At 42.6% G+C, this 18,911-nt stretch overlaps 2 protein-coding genes across 5 annotated transcripts in view; one reads left to right on the forward strand and one right to left on the reverse strand.

Moving 5' to 3' along the window:
• LOC124116043 (nitric oxide synthase, brain-like) overlaps nucleotides 1–14,898 on the forward strand; it is a 30,369-nt gene extending 15,471 nt beyond the window's left edge. For both annotated transcript variants that reach the window (XM_048386517.1, XM_048386516.1), the window contains 16 exons: nucleotides 757–889; nucleotides 1,607–1,711; nucleotides 2,110–2,159; nucleotides 2,705–2,782; nucleotides 3,407–3,581; nucleotides 4,277–4,421; nucleotides 5,072–5,150; nucleotides 5,860–6,053; nucleotides 8,059–8,228; nucleotides 8,769–8,979; nucleotides 9,132–9,213; nucleotides 10,751–10,884; nucleotides 11,394–11,551; nucleotides 11,901–12,092; nucleotides 12,754–12,921; nucleotides 13,746–14,898. In XM_048386517.1, coding sequence (XP_048242474.1) covers nucleotides 757–889; nucleotides 1,607–1,711; nucleotides 2,110–2,159; nucleotides 2,705–2,782; nucleotides 3,407–3,581; nucleotides 4,277–4,421; nucleotides 5,072–5,150; nucleotides 5,860–6,053; nucleotides 8,059–8,228; nucleotides 8,769–8,979; nucleotides 9,132–9,213; nucleotides 10,751–10,884; nucleotides 11,394–11,551; nucleotides 11,901–12,092; nucleotides 12,754–12,921; nucleotides 13,746–13,802 — 2,131 coding nt within the window. In that variant the 3' untranslated portion in view covers nucleotides 13,803–14,898. The remainder of the gene's footprint in view (nucleotides 1–756; nucleotides 890–1,606; nucleotides 1,712–2,109; nucleotides 2,160–2,704; nucleotides 2,783–3,406; nucleotides 3,582–4,276; nucleotides 4,422–5,071; nucleotides 5,151–5,859; nucleotides 6,054–8,058; nucleotides 8,229–8,768; nucleotides 8,980–9,131; nucleotides 9,214–10,750; nucleotides 10,885–11,393; nucleotides 11,552–11,900; nucleotides 12,093–12,753; nucleotides 12,922–13,745) is intronic.
• Nucleotides 14,899–15,494: 596 nt separating this feature from the next.
• LOC124116042 (N-acetylglucosamine-6-sulfatase-like) overlaps nucleotides 15,495–18,911 on the reverse strand; it is a 41,016-nt gene continuing 37,599 nt past the window's right edge. For all 3 annotated transcript variants that reach the window (XM_048386397.1, XM_046477251.2, XM_048386395.1), the window contains one exon: nucleotides 15,495–15,756. In XM_048386397.1, coding sequence (XP_048242354.1) covers nucleotides 15,592–15,756 — 165 coding nt within the window. In that variant the 3' untranslated portion in view covers nucleotides 15,495–15,591. The remainder of the gene's footprint in view (nucleotides 15,757–18,911) is intronic.

Below are 18,911 nucleotides of genomic sequence, written 5' to 3' on the forward strand. Positions count from 1 at the left end.
AATGGTACTTTGTAACTATTCAACGTGCCTGGGTAGTCAGTCACGTATGATATGTAACAATGAATGCTAAATTTAATCTGGAAACCAAGTTCGTTTAGTTTGTGTGGATCTCGCTCCTAGACAGAGACCTCAAAATGCAAAAAACACAAAACGGCATGTTCAGTCTGTTTCCATTTTGCACCTCGCTGACATCTCTTTATCCAAACTTTCCTCCTCACTAAATTGTGGGTACGGGTGGCCCAGTCGTCTGAGGCGCCGCGATGCGGTGTTCAGAGTTGCGTCCCATGGGCATGCCAGAAACCTATGATTGTGGGTTCGAATTCCGGTTCGCCCCGATTATGTTTCTAGGTTTGACAGCACCATACCCGTGCTCGTGGGTTTCACCGAAGTGGTAAACGTCTGAGACCTGCATCACTTCAGGCTTTTCTCCCACTTTAAGCTGATAACTGGAATAATGTTAAAAGCGGCGTTAAACACAACTCACTCCTCACTAAATCGACCCTTTAAACTAGTACACTTGAAGCAGTCGTAAATACAAAACCAAACAAGTGAGTTAGTGAGTTTGGTTTAACGTCGCTTTGAATACTATTTATCAGGCAGTGTTAGCGTAATGTTGGAGGAAAGCTCGAAGTTACAGCATGGTATAAAGATTTAAGGGACGCAACTTTTCACAGTAAGTTAGGGAGCAGCTCTTGCCAAACCAAAAAAGGAGCCATTATGTATATTTACTTCAGAGTATGCCCACTCTGTCCACAGACTGACCCAGTCTCAGGCCAAGGCAGTGGCCAGCCACATTAACTGTGTCATCGTGTTCGCCACAGAGACCGGCAGATCAGAGCGATTCGCTAGGCGGTTGTGTCAGACATTCAAGCGTGCGTTTACTACCAGGGTAAGATTATGGTGTCAGGGCGACAGTCGGTTGTGTCAGGCATTCAAGCCTGCCTTTACTACCAGGGTAAGATTACAGTGTCAGGGCGACAGTCGGTTGTGTCAGACATTCAAGCCTGCCTTTACTACCAGGGTAAGATTATGGTGTCAGGGCGACAGACGGTTGTGTCAGACATTCAAGCCTGCCTTTACTACTAGGGTAAGATTACAGTGTCAGGGCGACAGTCGGTTGTGTAAGACATTCAAGCCTGCCTTTACTACCAGGGTAAGATTACAGTGTCAGGGCGACAGACGGTTGTGTCAGACATTTAAGCGCGCCTTTACTACCAGGGTAAAATTACAGTGTCAGGGCGACATACGGTTGTGTCAGACATTCAAGCCTGCCTTTACTACCAGGGTAAAATTACAGTGTCAGAGCGATTCGTCAGACCGTTGTGTCAGACATTCAAGATGTGTTTACTACCTGGGTAAGCTTATGATATAAATACTCGTTTCTTGTGCTCCGGTTATAAAATGATAGACCTGAGGTTAATTACTTCTGCTATTTGCTGTAACATATATCGGATTTATTTCGAAACAATTGGACACCGCCCCATGTGGTGGAAGCCATGTTAATATTGCTGAAATGGCAATATACAAACTGAAGTTGCACGTGTCCCAAATGTCAGCAGCAGTCCACGACACAGGAGTAACCGTTGTCTCCGTCGTTCACACACAGGTCGTGTGCATGGAGGACATAGACCTGACTGAGCTGCAGCGGCAGGACCTCATCCTCGTCGTCACCAGCACCTTCGGCAACGGCGACGGCCCGGAGAATGGCGAGGTAGGTATTGGTTTCAAGGTTAGGCCTCCATCTTTAAGCATAAGAGTTAATGTTGTTTCCTTATTCGAAGGGCTGATAAAGGAAATAAAGAGTTTTCAGTAAAAGGGCATATTGCTATTTCCCTTCCCATATTGACCTACTGTTAAATTTATTTTCATTACTAAAGTATGTTCACATACACGGAGAGAAGAAAATATAATGTACTCACAATTATAAATTTAATTTATCACAGGTTTGTGAAATGTTTTACCATGTAATTAAAAGACTGAAATGACCCGGAGATCACATGAGAGATTTGTAAAGAAATACATGTATGTATCTTATAACAACCCCCCTGTCACGGTGATCATGTTTCAAGGCTTTTTTATATTTAACCATTGATTATTTTGTTATTCTAGGCATTCGCCAAAAGCCTAGAAAAGCTGCGACACTCCGAAGCAGTGAAAAAGTGAGTACCCCACTTCCAGACCATAATAACTACCACCTCATTTTAGTAGAGACGGCAATGTGATTACATCTTTCAAGGTTTTTCCAGAGGGCCAACTGTTAAGCAACATTGCAACCGCAATTAAACTGAAGATTATTATTTAAGAGTACTCGCACTAATTTCTCACATGTGACAATGTGACTATGATATAGTCGGAATCGTACCATGGGTATTGATGATTATGGAAAGGGGTGTTTAGCTATTATTTATTTATTTTATGTACAAATAACTGATAGTATTTCATTCACTTGTCAATCATCTGAGGAGGTGCATTTATCTGTACACAGTTGGATCACTGGTGTGTCATGATCGACAATCGTGAGTTCGAATCCCTGATTACGATTATTGCTTTGTCAGCATCATATCCGTGCTCGCGGGTTTTACTAAAGTGGTAACTGTGTAAGACCGGCATAAATTCGAACTTACCTCTCACACCAAGCTGAAATACTGTTTAAAGTGGTGTTAAACCAAGCTCAGTCATTTATTCACTCTACTCACGTGAACAGAAGCAAGAACACAGTGACGGGGAACTCCAGCACCAATAGCACTTCGAGGAAGTCGGCGGGACTGCTAAAAAATATCAGGTGTGCATTTTTTATTTTGGTCCCCTTGGCTCTGGTGGAAACCGAAACCATGTCGTAAACCATGTCGTAAATGACGACAACGTGGACGGGATGGTGAGGTTCGGTGACAAGGCCGATTAAGTGTCATCGAAGCCAGTTTGTGTGGTCCATTCCTCATAATATGAACCTCTGATTTGTCTAGCCCAGACGCGATTCCTGTATACAGAGGCCCCGTGATGTAGTCTCGAAAGCATTCTGGTGCAAAATACATTGTAGGTCCCTATTACCTCATGCTTCTTGTAAGATATGACGAATGTGGATCGGTTGTCAGTCATTGTGACTTGGGTGATTGTTTGGCACCATACCCCGACGGAGCGGTTTTTTGCTTATGCTGTCAGTCACTTGTCTGCCTGCCCCAGTGTCGATTATGTATGGCTGTGAATGCAGGAATATTGGATCTTATTTTAATACTTTGATAACCTTTTTGGTTAGAATTATCTTACAATGATGAGGATACCGATTGTGAAATGGTCAGTCTGCAGACATGTGACGCTGACAAATTCTTGCCAATTTATCCTAAAAGCTTAAGTATACACATGTACCTCCCGTTAAAATTAAAGATAGTTGACATACATTATTATTAAGGTACGGAGTGTTTGGACTGGGATCCAGGGCCTACCCCCATTTTTGCGCTTTCGGTCACTTCCTGGACTCGCTGCTAGGTGACCTGGGAGGTCAGAAGATCCTGGAGACAGGGGAGGGGGATGAACTGAGCAGGCAGGAGCACTCCTTTAAGACCTGGGCCAAGCAAGCCTTTAAGGTAAGGCTTTTGTGTGTTTCTTGCTGGGATTTAACCTTAACAATGTAATAGGTCCCAAAAAGTCATGGATATAGCATCTGTCCTTAGGTTTTACACAACAAAACGAAGTTACTGGACATGATGGCTGTTCTGAAAACAATATGTTTTGGTTTCCAAATAACGGTTTGTCTGATCCTTTCAGAGAAAATAAAGTTTTGAAATGCTGACTGACACAAATTGCTCGAACTAAATTATTTACCGCCTTAATTCGAAAATGTCTCTTTTAACAAAAGAACCACACATAGAACACAAATTTTCCTTCGATGGGACCCCTCTTTTAGGCGCATGCGCTCTGAAATGATAATGGTATAAACCATCCACAACAATTTAATGGCGTGGCCTTTATTATTTACATTCCAAGCTGTTGGTTTTTAGTATGTTTTTGACATACAGAATTCATATGTGCTTGTCTGAATGCTTCGCTAACTCGTACCGAGAATTTCGTCTCAGGGCAAATTGGCATTTAGAAAGTTCGTCTGACGCGAACCCCCATGGAGGGGCTGTCCGATTTCTCCACGCAGACAGGCGTCGTATTGGAGTAAACTATCTTCATAACTGTGTTCCATGATGTAACAAGTCCGACGTTTACATAGACCTGTCACCAAACATTATCCGTCTGTTGAAAAATGATCAGCCTTCTGCTTCTACAACTGCAGGCCTCCCTGGAGGCGTTCCACGTGGACAGTGACATGGACGTCACAAACCTCGACGGCGACCTGTCCAGTAGCGACGGCATGTGGACGCCAAACAGATTCCGTATAGCAAAACTTCCTGACGGGAAGGAGGGGGACCTGTGTACAGGTAGTAAAACCTTGCCAATTCGGAAACGTCTTCTTAGTCCAGAAACATTGCTTGTATACAGGTAGAACAGTCGATTCTTGTTCATCCAGAAACCCTGCTTGTATACAGGTACCGTAGAACAGTCGAATCTCGTTAGTCTACAAACTTGTCAGTGCACACGGCCTGCTTGTATACAGGTAGAACAGTCGAATCTCGTTAGTCTACAAACTTGTCAGTGCACACGCCCTGCTTGTATACAGGTAGAACAGTCAAATCTCGTTAGTCTACAAACTTGTCAGTGCACACGCCCTGCTTGTATACAGGTAGAACAGTCGAATCTCGTTAGTCTACAAACTTGTCAGTGCACACGCCCTGCTTGTATACAGGTAGAACAGTCGAATCTCGTTAGTCTACAAACTTGTCAGTGCACACGCCCTGCTTGTATACAGGTAGAACAGTCGAATCTCGTTAGTCTACAAACTTGTCAGTGCACACGCCCTGCTTGTATACAGGTAGAACAGTCGAATCTCGTTAGTCTACAAACTTGTCAGTGCACACGCCCTGCTTGTATACAGGTAGAACAGTCGAATCTCGTTAGTCTAGAAACAATCATCGTCATCATCTTCAGCAACAACAACAACATCATTATCTTTATTATCCTTATCTTCCAGTTCTAGGCCGGCTTCACCACAAGACAGTCGTGCCCTGTAGGGTGCTGGAGAGGACGCAGTTGCAGTCCACCACGTCGCCGTAAGTAGAAGCAAATCACACACACACACACACACACACACACACACACACCTTCATACAGTGTAGCTGCTACTGCAGCTGTCTTCCACTACACAGTGACTCTCCGCATTCCGTACGACCCCAGATCGTGTATATTTACGCACGCAATTATCTCCTAAACGATGTTCACATTATCGTGCCATTTTTTTCATCTCTGTTTTTTTTCTTCACAAAAGTCCTAACAGGAAGATACAAAACTGGTGTCGTGTGCAGAAAGGTAATTCCGTGACGTAATAAGGTCACGTGTTTGGTTTGGTCTTCCATTCTCTGTGTAATCGCTAAATATCTGCTATTAAACGTTCGCGCGATCCTAATTCCAGACTCCTCGGTTTATAAAGGTAACGTACATCACGAGAACACGAAGTGTTTTGTGGGGGCCGCCATCTTGTTTTTCAAAACACTTACATTTTTATTTTTTTTCTTATTCAAATTTCATAACAAATTGAAGGTATTGCTATACAGATTTTAGGAATGGTTTAATTATTATTTGTATCCACACGGATATGTGGAAGTGCCCAGTACATTCTATAGCGTCTATTAGCACGATTTACCGACGGATTGATCCGTTGCTCCCAGCAAAGACCATATACCGGAATAAAAACCTAATAATGAGCTATGTGCGGACAATGACGGATAAGGGGATACAGTAACCTCCGCTTCTTTCGTCCAGGCGCCAAACTATCCTGGTCAGGCTGGGGACCAATTCTTCCACTGCCATGAAGTACAGCCCAGGCGATCACGTTGCCATATTTCCCTCAAATTCACCAGAAATGGTGGAAGCCATCTTGTCTCGCCTACACGATGCGCCCCCTGCCGGACAGCTTATGCGGACAGAGATAATGAAGGAGGAGACAACTGCCCAAGGTATACCGCAACATAGATTTATATAATGCTTAATAAATTCATTTCTAACGTAAATATTATGGTCTAAATATCTATATGTATATATATATATATTGTTACTAAAATCAATTAAACTAATCTGACACAATGCTACTTTCTGCAACCCTCCTACTCAGAGTTCCTTGCGGCCAAACGTAACTCTGCCAGCGTGATAATTTGTGTTTAGAAACATAAATATCGGATATTTACTCAAAGAATTAAATTTCAAAAATAGCATATTAGTGATCACGGGTATCTGTTTATCATGAAATTACTCATGATAATTCTGAAACGTCGCAAACGCCGAAGTGTACGTTCCGCCATTTTGGACTGTGTTTACAAACTGCCGGTTATGAGAGGCCTATTAGATCACGAATATTTATTTTTTTTCAAACTCAGCTGCGATACATGCATCCCTGAATTCCTCATACATTTATGAATCAAATGACAAATGGTCTTTGTCACCAATCCAAATTATGTAGATAAAATCAAGCGAAATAAGTTAAGTGTGGAAACGTACACTGGTCGGAAAACTGTAAACAAAGCAAAATTCAGATTTTATCTACACTGTGTAGCATTTTTAGAGGTACTTTTGTCAAATTGTTGGATACATTGGCTCGATCGCGCGTTTGAGAATATTCACGGGAAGAGTATCGTTGCACGAATTATGGAATTTTCACATATATACATTACAATGATGTAGTACATTCAACAGAAATCGTAAACGTTTCCGTCCCGTATGACGCAATGACTGACGCAAAATCACACACAAAGACGGCGGTAGTTATCTGCATTTCTGACTAATTCTTTTTGTTAAATAGGAAAACATAAATCAAGTAACAGTACGCAGATTGTCAGAATGTTTCTGATTACTTACATGACACATTTATGAACATACGATCCCTCAATCAACGGAAATCACCCTCTGGAAATATCGCGTACTGTTGTCAGTGAACACGCCATTTTGTAAAAGTCGGTCACCGGTAGTGATGTCATACGGAAGTAGACATTGTTTTACATATTTGGTAATTTCTTTGAGGTGAAAACTTCAAACTCGGCATCTAGCGTGTTCTTTGTCTTTGTCTAGTTTGCATTATCATCATCGCCTTGATAATCCACATATGTGGCGGAAACCTTTTTGTGTAGGGTCACATTATATATGCATAGTAAGCAGTACGTCGGATGACGTCACTCATGGCCGTAGTGTAAAGTATTAACGCGCTACTGCAAGCATGAGAATAGACAAAATGCATCGAATCGATGCTTAAAAGGTGCGATTTTAGGGTGTGTAAGAAACAGATTACTGCACTCGAGCCTGTCCAATACCATTGATCTTACATCTCGTTGTTACAAAGTGTTACTATCTAACTCGCTTTCGCTCGTTAGATACGTTTTGAAACAACTCGTTGTAAGATCAATGGTATCGGACAGACACTCTTGTAGTAATCTCTATGTACACAAACTTTGTACGGTGTCACGTACAGTTATCGAGCAATTTAGATAGCTGCCAATACAATCAATTTCATCAACAGTTGAGCATCATGCGAAAGAAAAAGTTAACAGTTATTTGAAGCTTTAGATCAAATTATATTTGTAAAAGTAAAGCATGTTGAAATATTCTTTGAGTGCTGAGTAAGCGCTGTTCTGTTCATTCTTCTTTATATAATTGCTTATCTAAGATATTTGCAATTGAAAAATTAACATATGATAAATATACTTAGAGGTATAGTTTCATGTGCTACTCAAGTTATTTGTTGTACTCCTGACGGTTGCGGGTGTGGGAAGATATAGAAAAGACTTCCGTTAGCGTGTGACATCTCTTCGAATATGCAATATGCGTATTACCTTCTGGCATTGGCATTATCCTAGGTCCTCACTGCGCTGCTGGTATAATTGAAAACAGTTTGTATTTATGCAGAGGTTGAACCGAGCATATATCTTAGAAGCAAAAAACGTTACTTGCTTACAAGGAAAATGTGATTACCAGGCTCCGCTGAGAAGTGGATGGTATGGGATAAGCTGCCGTCGTGCTCTCTAAGAACCGCCTTTACCCGCTACCTGGACGTGACCACGCCCCCAACCCAGGACCTCCTGAAGGTGTTGTCCACATTGGCAGGCGGGAACCAGGACAAGGACAGACTTGACCTGTTGACCACTGTGAGTCTCTTTTGTCAACCTACTGATGTGGTGATGTAAACTTATGAGTGTGTGTCTTTGTAAGCAATGAATGGTATTACAATGCAACAATTTGACGTCATGTAGCAAACATGGTAGAGCAATACATCGTCCCTGAACAGAGCTGTGGGTAAGTTCAAATAGGAGCATTCTGCAAGAGAATCCAAACGTATTAAAGGAACCACCAAGCCTCTTAAAAGGGGATGTGTAGAGATCATAAGGTGGTGGCAGTGGAATGAGGGTGCTCTGGGATCTGTATGAAAATCTACTAAAATGTTCAGAATCATTACATTAAATTTGGTGTGTACATGAATCAAGAATATTTCCATGCGCAGTGAATTTGTCTGGCTTCGGTTCCCATCAAGGTTTTACCGGACCGATTTTATGATCCCATATGGTGTTATTTCAATATAATATATAATTCAAAATATACACGTCTGGATTCCTCTGAGGGAGTTACATCTCAACTACCCTGTGATGATGGACTTCTTTTCTTGAGATTTGTTTTGTGTTTGTTTGAAGGACACCCGCGTCTACGAGGAGTGGAGGGATACGAGCACGCCGACCCTTCTTGGGGTGTTGGAGGAATTCCCCTCCCTCCGGGTACCCACCTCACTGCTGGTCACGCAGCTCCCCCTCCTGAAACAGCGTTATTACAGCATCAGTTCGTCTCACGACGCCTACCCCAACGAGGTCCATGCCACTGTCGCCGTGCTCAAGTACACGACTCAAGGTCAGTATGGTTCTATGCATGACAACTGGTAAAATGTCATTGACACTTCATATGCCAACAGGCGCGAATAGCCCCAACAGTGTTAATGCGGCATAAAACAATACTCAAATATCAGAGGTTTATCCTCTATTAAAACTTTTCTTGATCTGCAGATGGTGTAAATCATGAGGGTCTGTGTTCCGGATGGCTGAACAGACTCCAGATCGGAGAGGTCATCCCGTGTGCCATCAGAGCGTGAGTGGTCATATACACCTGGACAAAAGTTAGGCACCCACACAGCGTTCCCACAGTCTCCCACCATTATATTCATATAAACAATTCAATATCAATATGTTTTTCGTAATCAAAATTAAATGTGTTTTGTCATAAAATTCAAAAGGGACGTTCTCATATAGAAAAACATAGAAAAAGGCACTTAACTATTTATGGGACTGATATATTTTATAGGTTTGCCAATGGTAGTTGAAACATGGGTAATGTGAAAATGCCTTCATGCCGGGTGTCTCTGGGTGAATATTTTAGGGAATCAACCAAGGTCCGTACACGCGACAAGTTGGACACATGTACTTTAGGACTAAATCATTGTTCATATCGAGTTAATGGCCATATGGGTCGCCCAATGGGTTTAAGGCGCCCTTTCTTGCTTTCAAAAGTTCTGTCCCTTAGCGGAAAGGATAAGGTGGTTGTTGGTTTGAATCCAGGTTTGATATGATTATAATCCATGGTTAGCATTATAACCGTGGAAGTAGGTTTACAATTGTTAACATTTAGGACTTGTCCTGATATAACTGAAAGACCGTTAAAAAGCGATGTTTAACCAGAACTCACCAATATGAATTGATGTACAAGGGTCGCCTCTTCATCCAATCCAGACCCGCGAAGATCCAGGGTAGAATTGGTCTTCAGAAACCCATGCTTGCCGTAAAAGGCGACTGTGCTTGTCGTAAGAGGCGACTAACGGGATCGGGTGGTAAGGCTCACTGGCTTGGTTGATGCATGTCATCGTATCCCAATTGCGTGGATCGATGCTCATGATGACAGTCACTGGATTGTCTGGTCAGTACTCGATGATTTACAGACCGCCGTCATATAGCTGGAAAATTGCTGAGTATGGCCTTAAACAACAAACAATCAATCATCCAGTCCACTCAATCTAATTAAAATCAGACCTTAGTTCTCGCTACCGCTAAACAAAGATCTGAAGACATCCCATTAGGGGTCACGCCAGAACGACCTTTCATCCGACCAATCAGAGCGTCGCTTACCAAATTATGAAAGTGACAGTCGGAATGTGATTTCTAATCATGCAATTTCGAAAACTTTAACACGGGGTATTCCGAAAGATAGTTACGGGTTTAACGACTGAATACATACTATATAGACCATCTATTAGCCATTCCAGAGTGTTCTTTTGTTTAGGTTTCAAATTTGTAATCGAGAATTTGTCAAAATATGTTTCGAAGCGTAGTCGCAAATTTGAAATTAGTGCCGTAAAGCACGAGGAAGCTTCCTTCTGATTGGTCATTCCATTGGTCGGTCAAAGTTCGCGCAAGGTCGATCTGTAATGGGATGTCCTCAGATCTTTGTTTAGCGGTAGCGAGAACTAAGATCTGATTTTAATTGAGATTGCCAGTCCACTGTACATCCTTTCCAAACCGTAATGTATGAGTTTTCGAGAATATGTAACATGGGTTCAGCAATATTGAATCCCATCAAGACAACGGAGGCATATATGAGTTTAAACGGCTGTATCCACCTCTCTCTACGACAGCGCCCCCAACTTCCGCCTACCAGAGGACAAGACGCTGCCGGTGATGATGGTGGGGCCAGGGACAGGTATCGCCCCCTTCAGGAGCTTCTGGCAACAGCGGCAGGTGGACATGGCCAGGGGGCATACTCCGACAAGTGAGTCCGTTACTGCACTTTTTGTGATTGCCTTATCAGTTTTCTGAAGAAAACCAAACCGAGGAAAAGCCACACTTGAAACAACGTCTAGTATCTATGCCAACTTCACTGGCAGAGATTTAGCGAACCGACTGACAAAATAGAACACGGACCGTCACAACCGAAGATACGCCTTTTACATGTACGCTACTTTCCTGGTTCTCCCTCCAATCAAAACCGGTTTCATGTTCATGTATGTTGTAGTCGTTTTTCAAAGCCCCAGGCAGACATGAGGTTGTGTGTTATATGACTGAAATTTTGTATCTTTCACGATTTGTATTTCTATGTTTGTTTTGCTCTTCAGACGCCAGTCGGCGAGTTTGGGGTGACACAGGGTTGTCTTCCCAGTATGTTCTGCGACTGAACTTGTGTATATTCTGTACTGCAGACGCCAATCGTCGAGGTTAGGGTAACATGGTGTTGTGTTCCCTGTATGTTCTGTGACTCTACATTTATATTCTGCTCTTCAGACTCCAATCGGCGAGGCTGGGGTGACATGCAGTTGTATTTCGGCTGCCGGTCTTCCAGCCAGGATCACGTCTATGACTCGGAGTTGGCGGCCATGAAGAACCAGAGAGTGCTGAAGGACTACTATGTGGCCTTGTCCCGTGAGCCAGGCAGACCCAAGGTAGGGATGTGAAGAATGTCATGTCATCCTGTTTTATACGTCAATCTAAATCCTCGCTTAGCCGGATTTCTTCACCTTAGTGATTACCGCTAATTTCGTTTTTCCCTAACATACACAACACATAAACACAAGAAACATTAGTAGCTATCCATAGCACCCATTTTATGTTATTGCAAGCTTAAAAACGGTATCGACCCAATGGCGTAAAGCTGTGATGTTTTGCAAAGGTTGCCCCCATCTGTCTAATCTCAAGTCCTCGAAAGGTTTTATGAATGTGTGCCTCCACGTCAGATAGTCAAGTATTCCATCTTCTGCACACATGTTGGTCAGTGTTCCATCTCCTCCACAGATGTACGTCCAGGACATGTTGCAGCAGCACGCCAAGGACGTCTTCAACACCATGGTCAAAGTGGGCGGACACATCTACATCTGTGGCGATGTCGAAATGGCCGATAACGTCAAGCAGACGCTAGAGCGGATTCTGAGAGAACATGGAAAGATGACACCGGAAGCAGCCAGAGACTATGTTCACAAACTGAGGGTAAATATAGACACTAGAAGCAGCCAAAGACTATGTTCGCAAACTGAGGGTAAATATAGACACTAGAAGCAGCCAGAGACTATGTTCACAAACTGAGGGTAAATATAGACACTAGAAGCAGCCAAAGACTATGTTCGCAAACTGAGGGTAAATTTACACTCTAGAATCAGCCGAAGACTATGTTCGCAAACCGAGGGTAAATATAGACACTAGAATCAGCCACAGACTATGTTCGCAAACCGAAGGTAAATATAGACACTAAAATCAGCCACAGACTATGTTCGCCAACTGAGGGTAAATATAGACACAAGAATCAGCCACAGACTATGTTCGCAAACTGAGGGTAAATATACACACTAGAAGCACCCACAGACTATGTTCGCAAACTGAGGGTAAATATAGACACTAGAAGCAGCCAAAGACTATGTTCGCAAACTGAGGTCACGTGTAACACTTCAAGCAGCCACAGACTAAGTTCGAAAACTGAGGGTAAATATAGACACTAGAAGCAGCCACAGACTATGTTCGCAAACTGAGGTCACGTGTAACACTTCAAGCAGCCAAGGACCATGTTCGCAAACTGAGAACACATTGAAACAAAAATACGAAGCTAAAACGATGTCAGGTTATAGGATGCATTCTGGTATTTTCTGTGTTACAGAATGAAAACAGATACCACGAGGACATTTTCGGCGCTGGGCAGAAGAAGACGGAAGTCAACGACAGCACACGTGACAAGGGAAAGCATGCCGGGAAAGAGGAGACAGCGACCCGGAAACAGAGCAAGTCACTTGGAGGACATGAAAAAGCTGTCCCTTTCCTAAGACCGGTACGTTATTAAAGCAGGTCATCGACCGGTAGACAAGGTCTGGAAGGACTTATGTAACACGTGATCTAAATACTTCAAAATAGAATTTCTTTTCTGCACACGACACCACTGTTATGACTACCAGGGAAGACATATGCGTTGAAAAATACTGTGACACTAAAAGTAGCAATACTGTGTCAGTCTCGTATTGGGAATAGCCGCGCATGGAATGAATACTCGCTGGCTACCTTCAATAGGGAGGATATACTCTGAGGTCAACCATAAGAATATATTCATTTCATTTTCGAAAGGAAAGGTTACAAGTTTAGATATTTTAAACATGCCCTGAAATTGTTACCCTTCATTTATTAAATAAAAGGGGTCACGGGTAGCCCAGTCGTCTAAGGCGCCGCGATTCTCTGTGCAGAGTTGGGCTCACCAGAAACCTATGATTGTTGGTTAGAATTCCGGTTCGCCCCGATTATGTTTCTAGGTTTGTCAGCATCATACCCGTGTCTCACCGAAGTGGTAAACGTCTGAGACCTGCATCACTTCAGGCTTTCCTCCCACATTAAGCTGACACCCCGTGACATAACTGGAATACTGTTAAAAGCGGCGTTAAACTCAACTCACTCACTCACTCTCTATTAAATATAATAAAACATGAAAAACTGTTGTTTGGGATATTTGTCGGATTCAGATTATTTTTCGGTCACTGTTTCGCGACATATTTTGTATTTGTCCAGCGAACATATTTGTTTTAAAAGTCTTAGGCAAAAATATGCTCAGCAGATACCAAACGGATGAGGAGGATGGTCTTATTTCTTAATCTTTCGTTTATCTAGGACCGGAAGAAGATGCATGGAAGAAGCCGGATGTTCCGGAATAGAATCTCGTCGTGACGCCTTACGACTACCGAGTGGACGAACCTACTAGGCTAAAGCTCTCATCCGGTGCTGGTAACTAATGATGGTGCTATTACATCTCGGAATTTAGTGGCCATCAGAACATATATAAGGCTGGCGGGATACTATCACCTTCTCTGGATATATACACTTGTATGCTGCGTCCAACGTAACTGCTCGATGACAACTATAACCAGTTTTTGTATCATATGCTGACGTCAGCAGAATTTCTGATCACTGCATTGTCAAAAGAATAGAACCTCTCTTCGAGTTGGTTGAGTTTGTGTGTGTTGTGTAACTGTAAGAAAGGACATCGAACTGTAGATGAGTGTGAGTTCGGCCAAACGTCTTTCAGCGACCATTGTAGATGTTGATGGAACAGTGTACGATCTTGTATGAGATTAAGGATGAAGTTTGAATGTTTCCATCTGAGGTAAATGATGCAGTGTCGATATTCCGCATCCGTGTTCACCATAGATAGAATGGAGATGGGAAGAACATGGATAATCGAAGATGCTAAAGATGATAATATTTGAAAACGCGAAAAACTGATTATGTCCTCTTACAAATAAGAATTAAACTGATTAAATTTGTTATTGTTATATATTTAGATATGTAATTACCTCCACTGAAACATATCCACAAAGTACCCATAAGGTCAAAGCACATATTTCGATGTAAATGTATTATTGAATACAGTTTAGTTCATAAGGTACCTTATGCATGCATTGACCTTGAAACTGTTGACAAACCATAAAATTGTCTCTTGAAGTGTAGAATGGGTCACGCACCACTATTCACAGTCTACTCCGATATATACGATTTGATCAGCACGTAGAATTTGAACATTATTTTAACAATCGGCCACTGTTTTGGGGTTAGAATTAACATATCGCCACCTGTCAATCAAATAACATGGCTGACCAATCAAAACGTCCGAAGTGGAACAAAAATCCGACATTTTGCCAGACAACAACAAAACCTAATATTGTAATAACGATATTGTTCAAATCATTTAACAACAAGCAACACGAATCGATATGTTCCTGAACGACCTTGAAGATTCATTATTGGAATAAACTACCAAGTGCTACTCGTGTTATATTGTTTTTACACCATTCTTTGCAGTACTACTATATGTATCGAGCTATTGGTTGAGTCGAACTTATTAAACATGCTACGTTGGGAACCACAATCTTTTTTCGGATACGTCAAAGTCGATTACATCATTATCTACGGTGTTTTAATCACATTTCAACCGCTTGCTTGTGTCCGGTCTGAAAAGCACATACTTATTTACCTCATTTACTAACCAAGGACACAAAGTCAAATTCCATATGATACTAAGACGTTATCGGTTGAATATTTTGATGACAACCTCATGTTCTTTGAGGTGGCACTGATAGTATAAAGACGCCACAATTCGCTGTCCAAAGTGACATGCCAGATCTTGGGTTCGAATCCCACTCTGACTGGTTTTGTCAGCGCCATACCCATGCTCGTGGGGTTTTACGACTCAGACAGTGGTATATGTCCAAGACCATTTGGGGCTTTCCTCCCACATCAGGCTGACACGCCGTGATATAAACGTAGTTGAGCTGAAACCGGCGTTAAACTACGCACTGTCCCTTACACGAAAAGTGGGTAAAACACGATTTATGTAAAACTTACTATTTTGAAATAATAAAATAAGCAATTTTCTCATTTATTGTTACGGGTATCTTCCATTACAAAAGAAACACAAGTGAACAGTGTTGTGTTAAATGGGACAGCGGTGACCAATGGATTATCTTATGTGGTGTGAATTTGCACCGTGGCATGAATCTCCCGTGCATATCTTCATCTCATTAAGGTTCGTTTTAAGGACTGCAAGGATCTCAGGGCTTGCTTGGTGAACTATGTTCGTCAGCTCATACCGGTCTTTTTTCAGGTCATACAGCTCCTGGAATCTCTGAAACAATCGGGGGACATATTAACATTCGTTAGCCTATCGCCAGCTTGTTGCACTATGTTCGTCAGCTCATACCGGTCTTGCTTCAAGTCATACAGCTCCTGGACACTCTGAAACAATCGGGGAACATATTGACATTCGTTAGCCTCTCGCTAGCATGGTGCTCTATGTTCGTCAGCTCATACCGATCTTGCTTCAAGTTATACACCTCCTGGACACTCTGAAACAATCGGGGGACATAGTGCATCAAGCTAGCGAAATGCTAACGAACTTTGTAACAGTCGGGGTAAATAAAGACCGATGACATTTTTAATATACTAGGACACAATATTTAATTGAACCTCTAAATATGTTCTGAAATGACATTGAAGAAATGGCGTTGAGGGATTCAATCTCCATAGTAAAGTCCTTATCCGGTCTATGTCCCGTGTGCATCGATGCAGGCACGACATCTGCTGGGCAAACTGGAAACTAAACGCCGGATTATCTCCCGTTGTATCTTTCGCCATTCTTCCCGTAAAGCCTGCCCAGGGAACTGCTCTGGGATCACTGACGTCGGTTGCGAACCCTTCGGCCCAGAACACCAAAAATGTGTTCAATCGGTGACATGTCTGGAAATTTGGCTGACCAGAGCAATATTGTGACACCTTGCTTTCTCAGACGGTCGACTTCAATACGAGCTCTGTGAGGATGTGTGTAGTCATCCTTGAAATCAATGTTCTGACCAATGCACTGGGCAGATAGAATGACCATTGGTCGTGAAATGTGGTCCACATGACGTTGATCGGTTATATTCCTTTGCAAGATCGTCAGATCCACCCCGTTGCCGTAAGTGATGCTTCCATCGAGCTTATTACGTGCAATGTTTCACTTTCTGTACACGATTGGAGGCATTTTCCGTCGTTTACCCAACCAAAGAGTGTGACGTTTATTGGCACATGCGTGTAGCCGGGATGTGTTACAATGGACGGAGTGTTTTACGTGTGCAATGTGGAAAGCTTGAGCGAGTTTATTTCCGCGTTCTGCAACTGTGACTCGTTTTGATAGCTGAAATGGCAGAGGTTCTCTTATAGATTGTTCCCTGTATAGGCACACACAATAATATGGTTTGCTTACTGTAATATAACCGCCAGTTCATATCGCTCTTTTATTTCATAAAATGTAACAAAATCAAATCATGAAGGAAAAGATCATCCTGGCATCCTGAAATCCTGTACTCACGAAGCATTGCAAAATATAAATGACACCGGTTGTTCGTGAAACAGGTGAGCATGTTTAGAATTCGTCCCAGAAGGTTACGCAGGAAAACACTGTCAGATCATATACGTCCACGACAAAGGACTTTCTCAAGACATTTGAGGAAAACACCAAGGGTGGCCTTCGAACAAAATATAAGTTCAGAGACATTTTAATTGAGAGACCATATCAATAACATTTATAAGCCACATATAATGTTGTTTTATCACAGATTATGTTGTTGGGTCACTGATTATAGATGTATAGACATATTCTTTTTAAATAATAAAACAATGGATCAAAGTTTCGCCTCAGATTTTACAAACAAAATAAAACTAGTCGCTGAACAGAAATGTTTATGAAGAAAACTGTGGATCCTCCAAATGGGGAAATTTAATTTTGTAGGTTGAAAACACGGTGCTTGGATGCACGGGCGAGGGCTGGGCGGTTCGTGATGGATATAGGACGCCAAGGCTGTTTTAGACACAAAAGACTGTATTTCTGTTGGTCAAGCACATGGTCAACACTCCTGGCTGGAGGCTGCCATTTTGGTACGTATGGAAATTGGAAAAAGGTAAAGGAAACGAAATCAAATATAACAAAAGTGGAATTAAACAACGAAACGAAATAATAAACATTTGGGCTCAAAAGGCTTTCTGACACGGCCGCCCCCAAATTTAGGCACTAAATTTGTCAATATCTGAAGAAAGTCTTTCCACGCTGGAACTAGAGTCAATTTTCGTCATCCGCACATTCCGGTAGTGGGATGAGTCTTGTGATTGGTCTGGTGTACTCCTTGTCTTTCACACTGACAGTGGCAGTGTGAACACATCCATCTGTTCCGGGGTAGGTTTTAGTGACTCTACCAACAGGCCACTGAGCTCTTAAGAGCTGTGGATCAACTATCATGACAACGTCATTCATCTTCAAGTTTTGTCTTTCTTTCTGCCATTTTGTGCGCAGCTGCATATCAGGAAGATAATATTTGACAAAGTGTACCCAAAAGTGGTCGGCCAGAACTTGACTGTGGCGCCATCTGCGTCTGCTTAATAGTTCATCAGCTGGATAGACGACTTGTGGAAGAGAAGCATCATGGCGGCCAATCAGCAGGATGTTTGGTGTAACTGGGTCCACATCTCTGACATCTGATGAAACGTAGGCTAACGGCTTAGAATTCAGAATCCCTGCCACCTCCGCTAGAATGGTACGTAACACAGGTTCTGTCACTGTCTGATCTCCTAGTGCCACTCGGAGGCCATATTTCACAGATTTAATCTCTCTTTCCCAAACACCTCCGAAGTGTGGTGCATGAGGAGGATTGAACACAAATCTGACCTTATGGCGAGCCAGTTGTTCGGCAAGGTCTGGTTCCATGCTTGCAAGTGCCTCCTGCAACTCTGTTTTAGCACCTCGGAAATTGGAACCTTGGTCTGAGATGAGTTCGTAAGGTTTGCCTCTCAGTGAAGCGAAGCGGCGAAATGCCATGAGGAATGCATCCGAGTCCATGCTCCTGAGTATGTCTAAATGCACCGCACGGGTGGTCATACATTTAAATATCAAACCCCATCGTTTCTCTGAGGGACGTCCAACCTTCACATGCATTGGTCCGAAGCAATCAACTCCCGTTGAGAAGAATGGTGGTTTGAAAAGTCGCAGACGTGGTGGTGGCAAGTCAGACATTTTCTGTGTCCTCGGGTTTGAGCGCCATTTCTGACAGGTGGAACACTGACGCTGATGGCGTCGAATCGCTTCTCGTCCCCTCAAAATCCAAAACTGCGTCTTATCTCTGCGAGTATACGCTCCTGACCATAGTGTAAGAGCTTCTCATCTTGATCCCGGATGATCAACTTTGTTATAACATGTTGTGGGTCAAGAAGAATTGGATGTTTGATGCCTGTATTTAGAGATTCAGCTCTCTG

The sequence above is a fragment of the Haliotis rufescens genome, unplaced genomic scaffold (genome assembly GCF_023055435.1).
Source record: "Haliotis rufescens isolate VD_foot unplaced genomic scaffold, xgHalRufe1.0.p SCAF_6, whole genome shotgun sequence".
NCBI classification, from domain to species: Eukaryota; Metazoa; Mollusca; class Gastropoda; order Lepetellida; family Haliotidae; genus Haliotis; species Haliotis rufescens.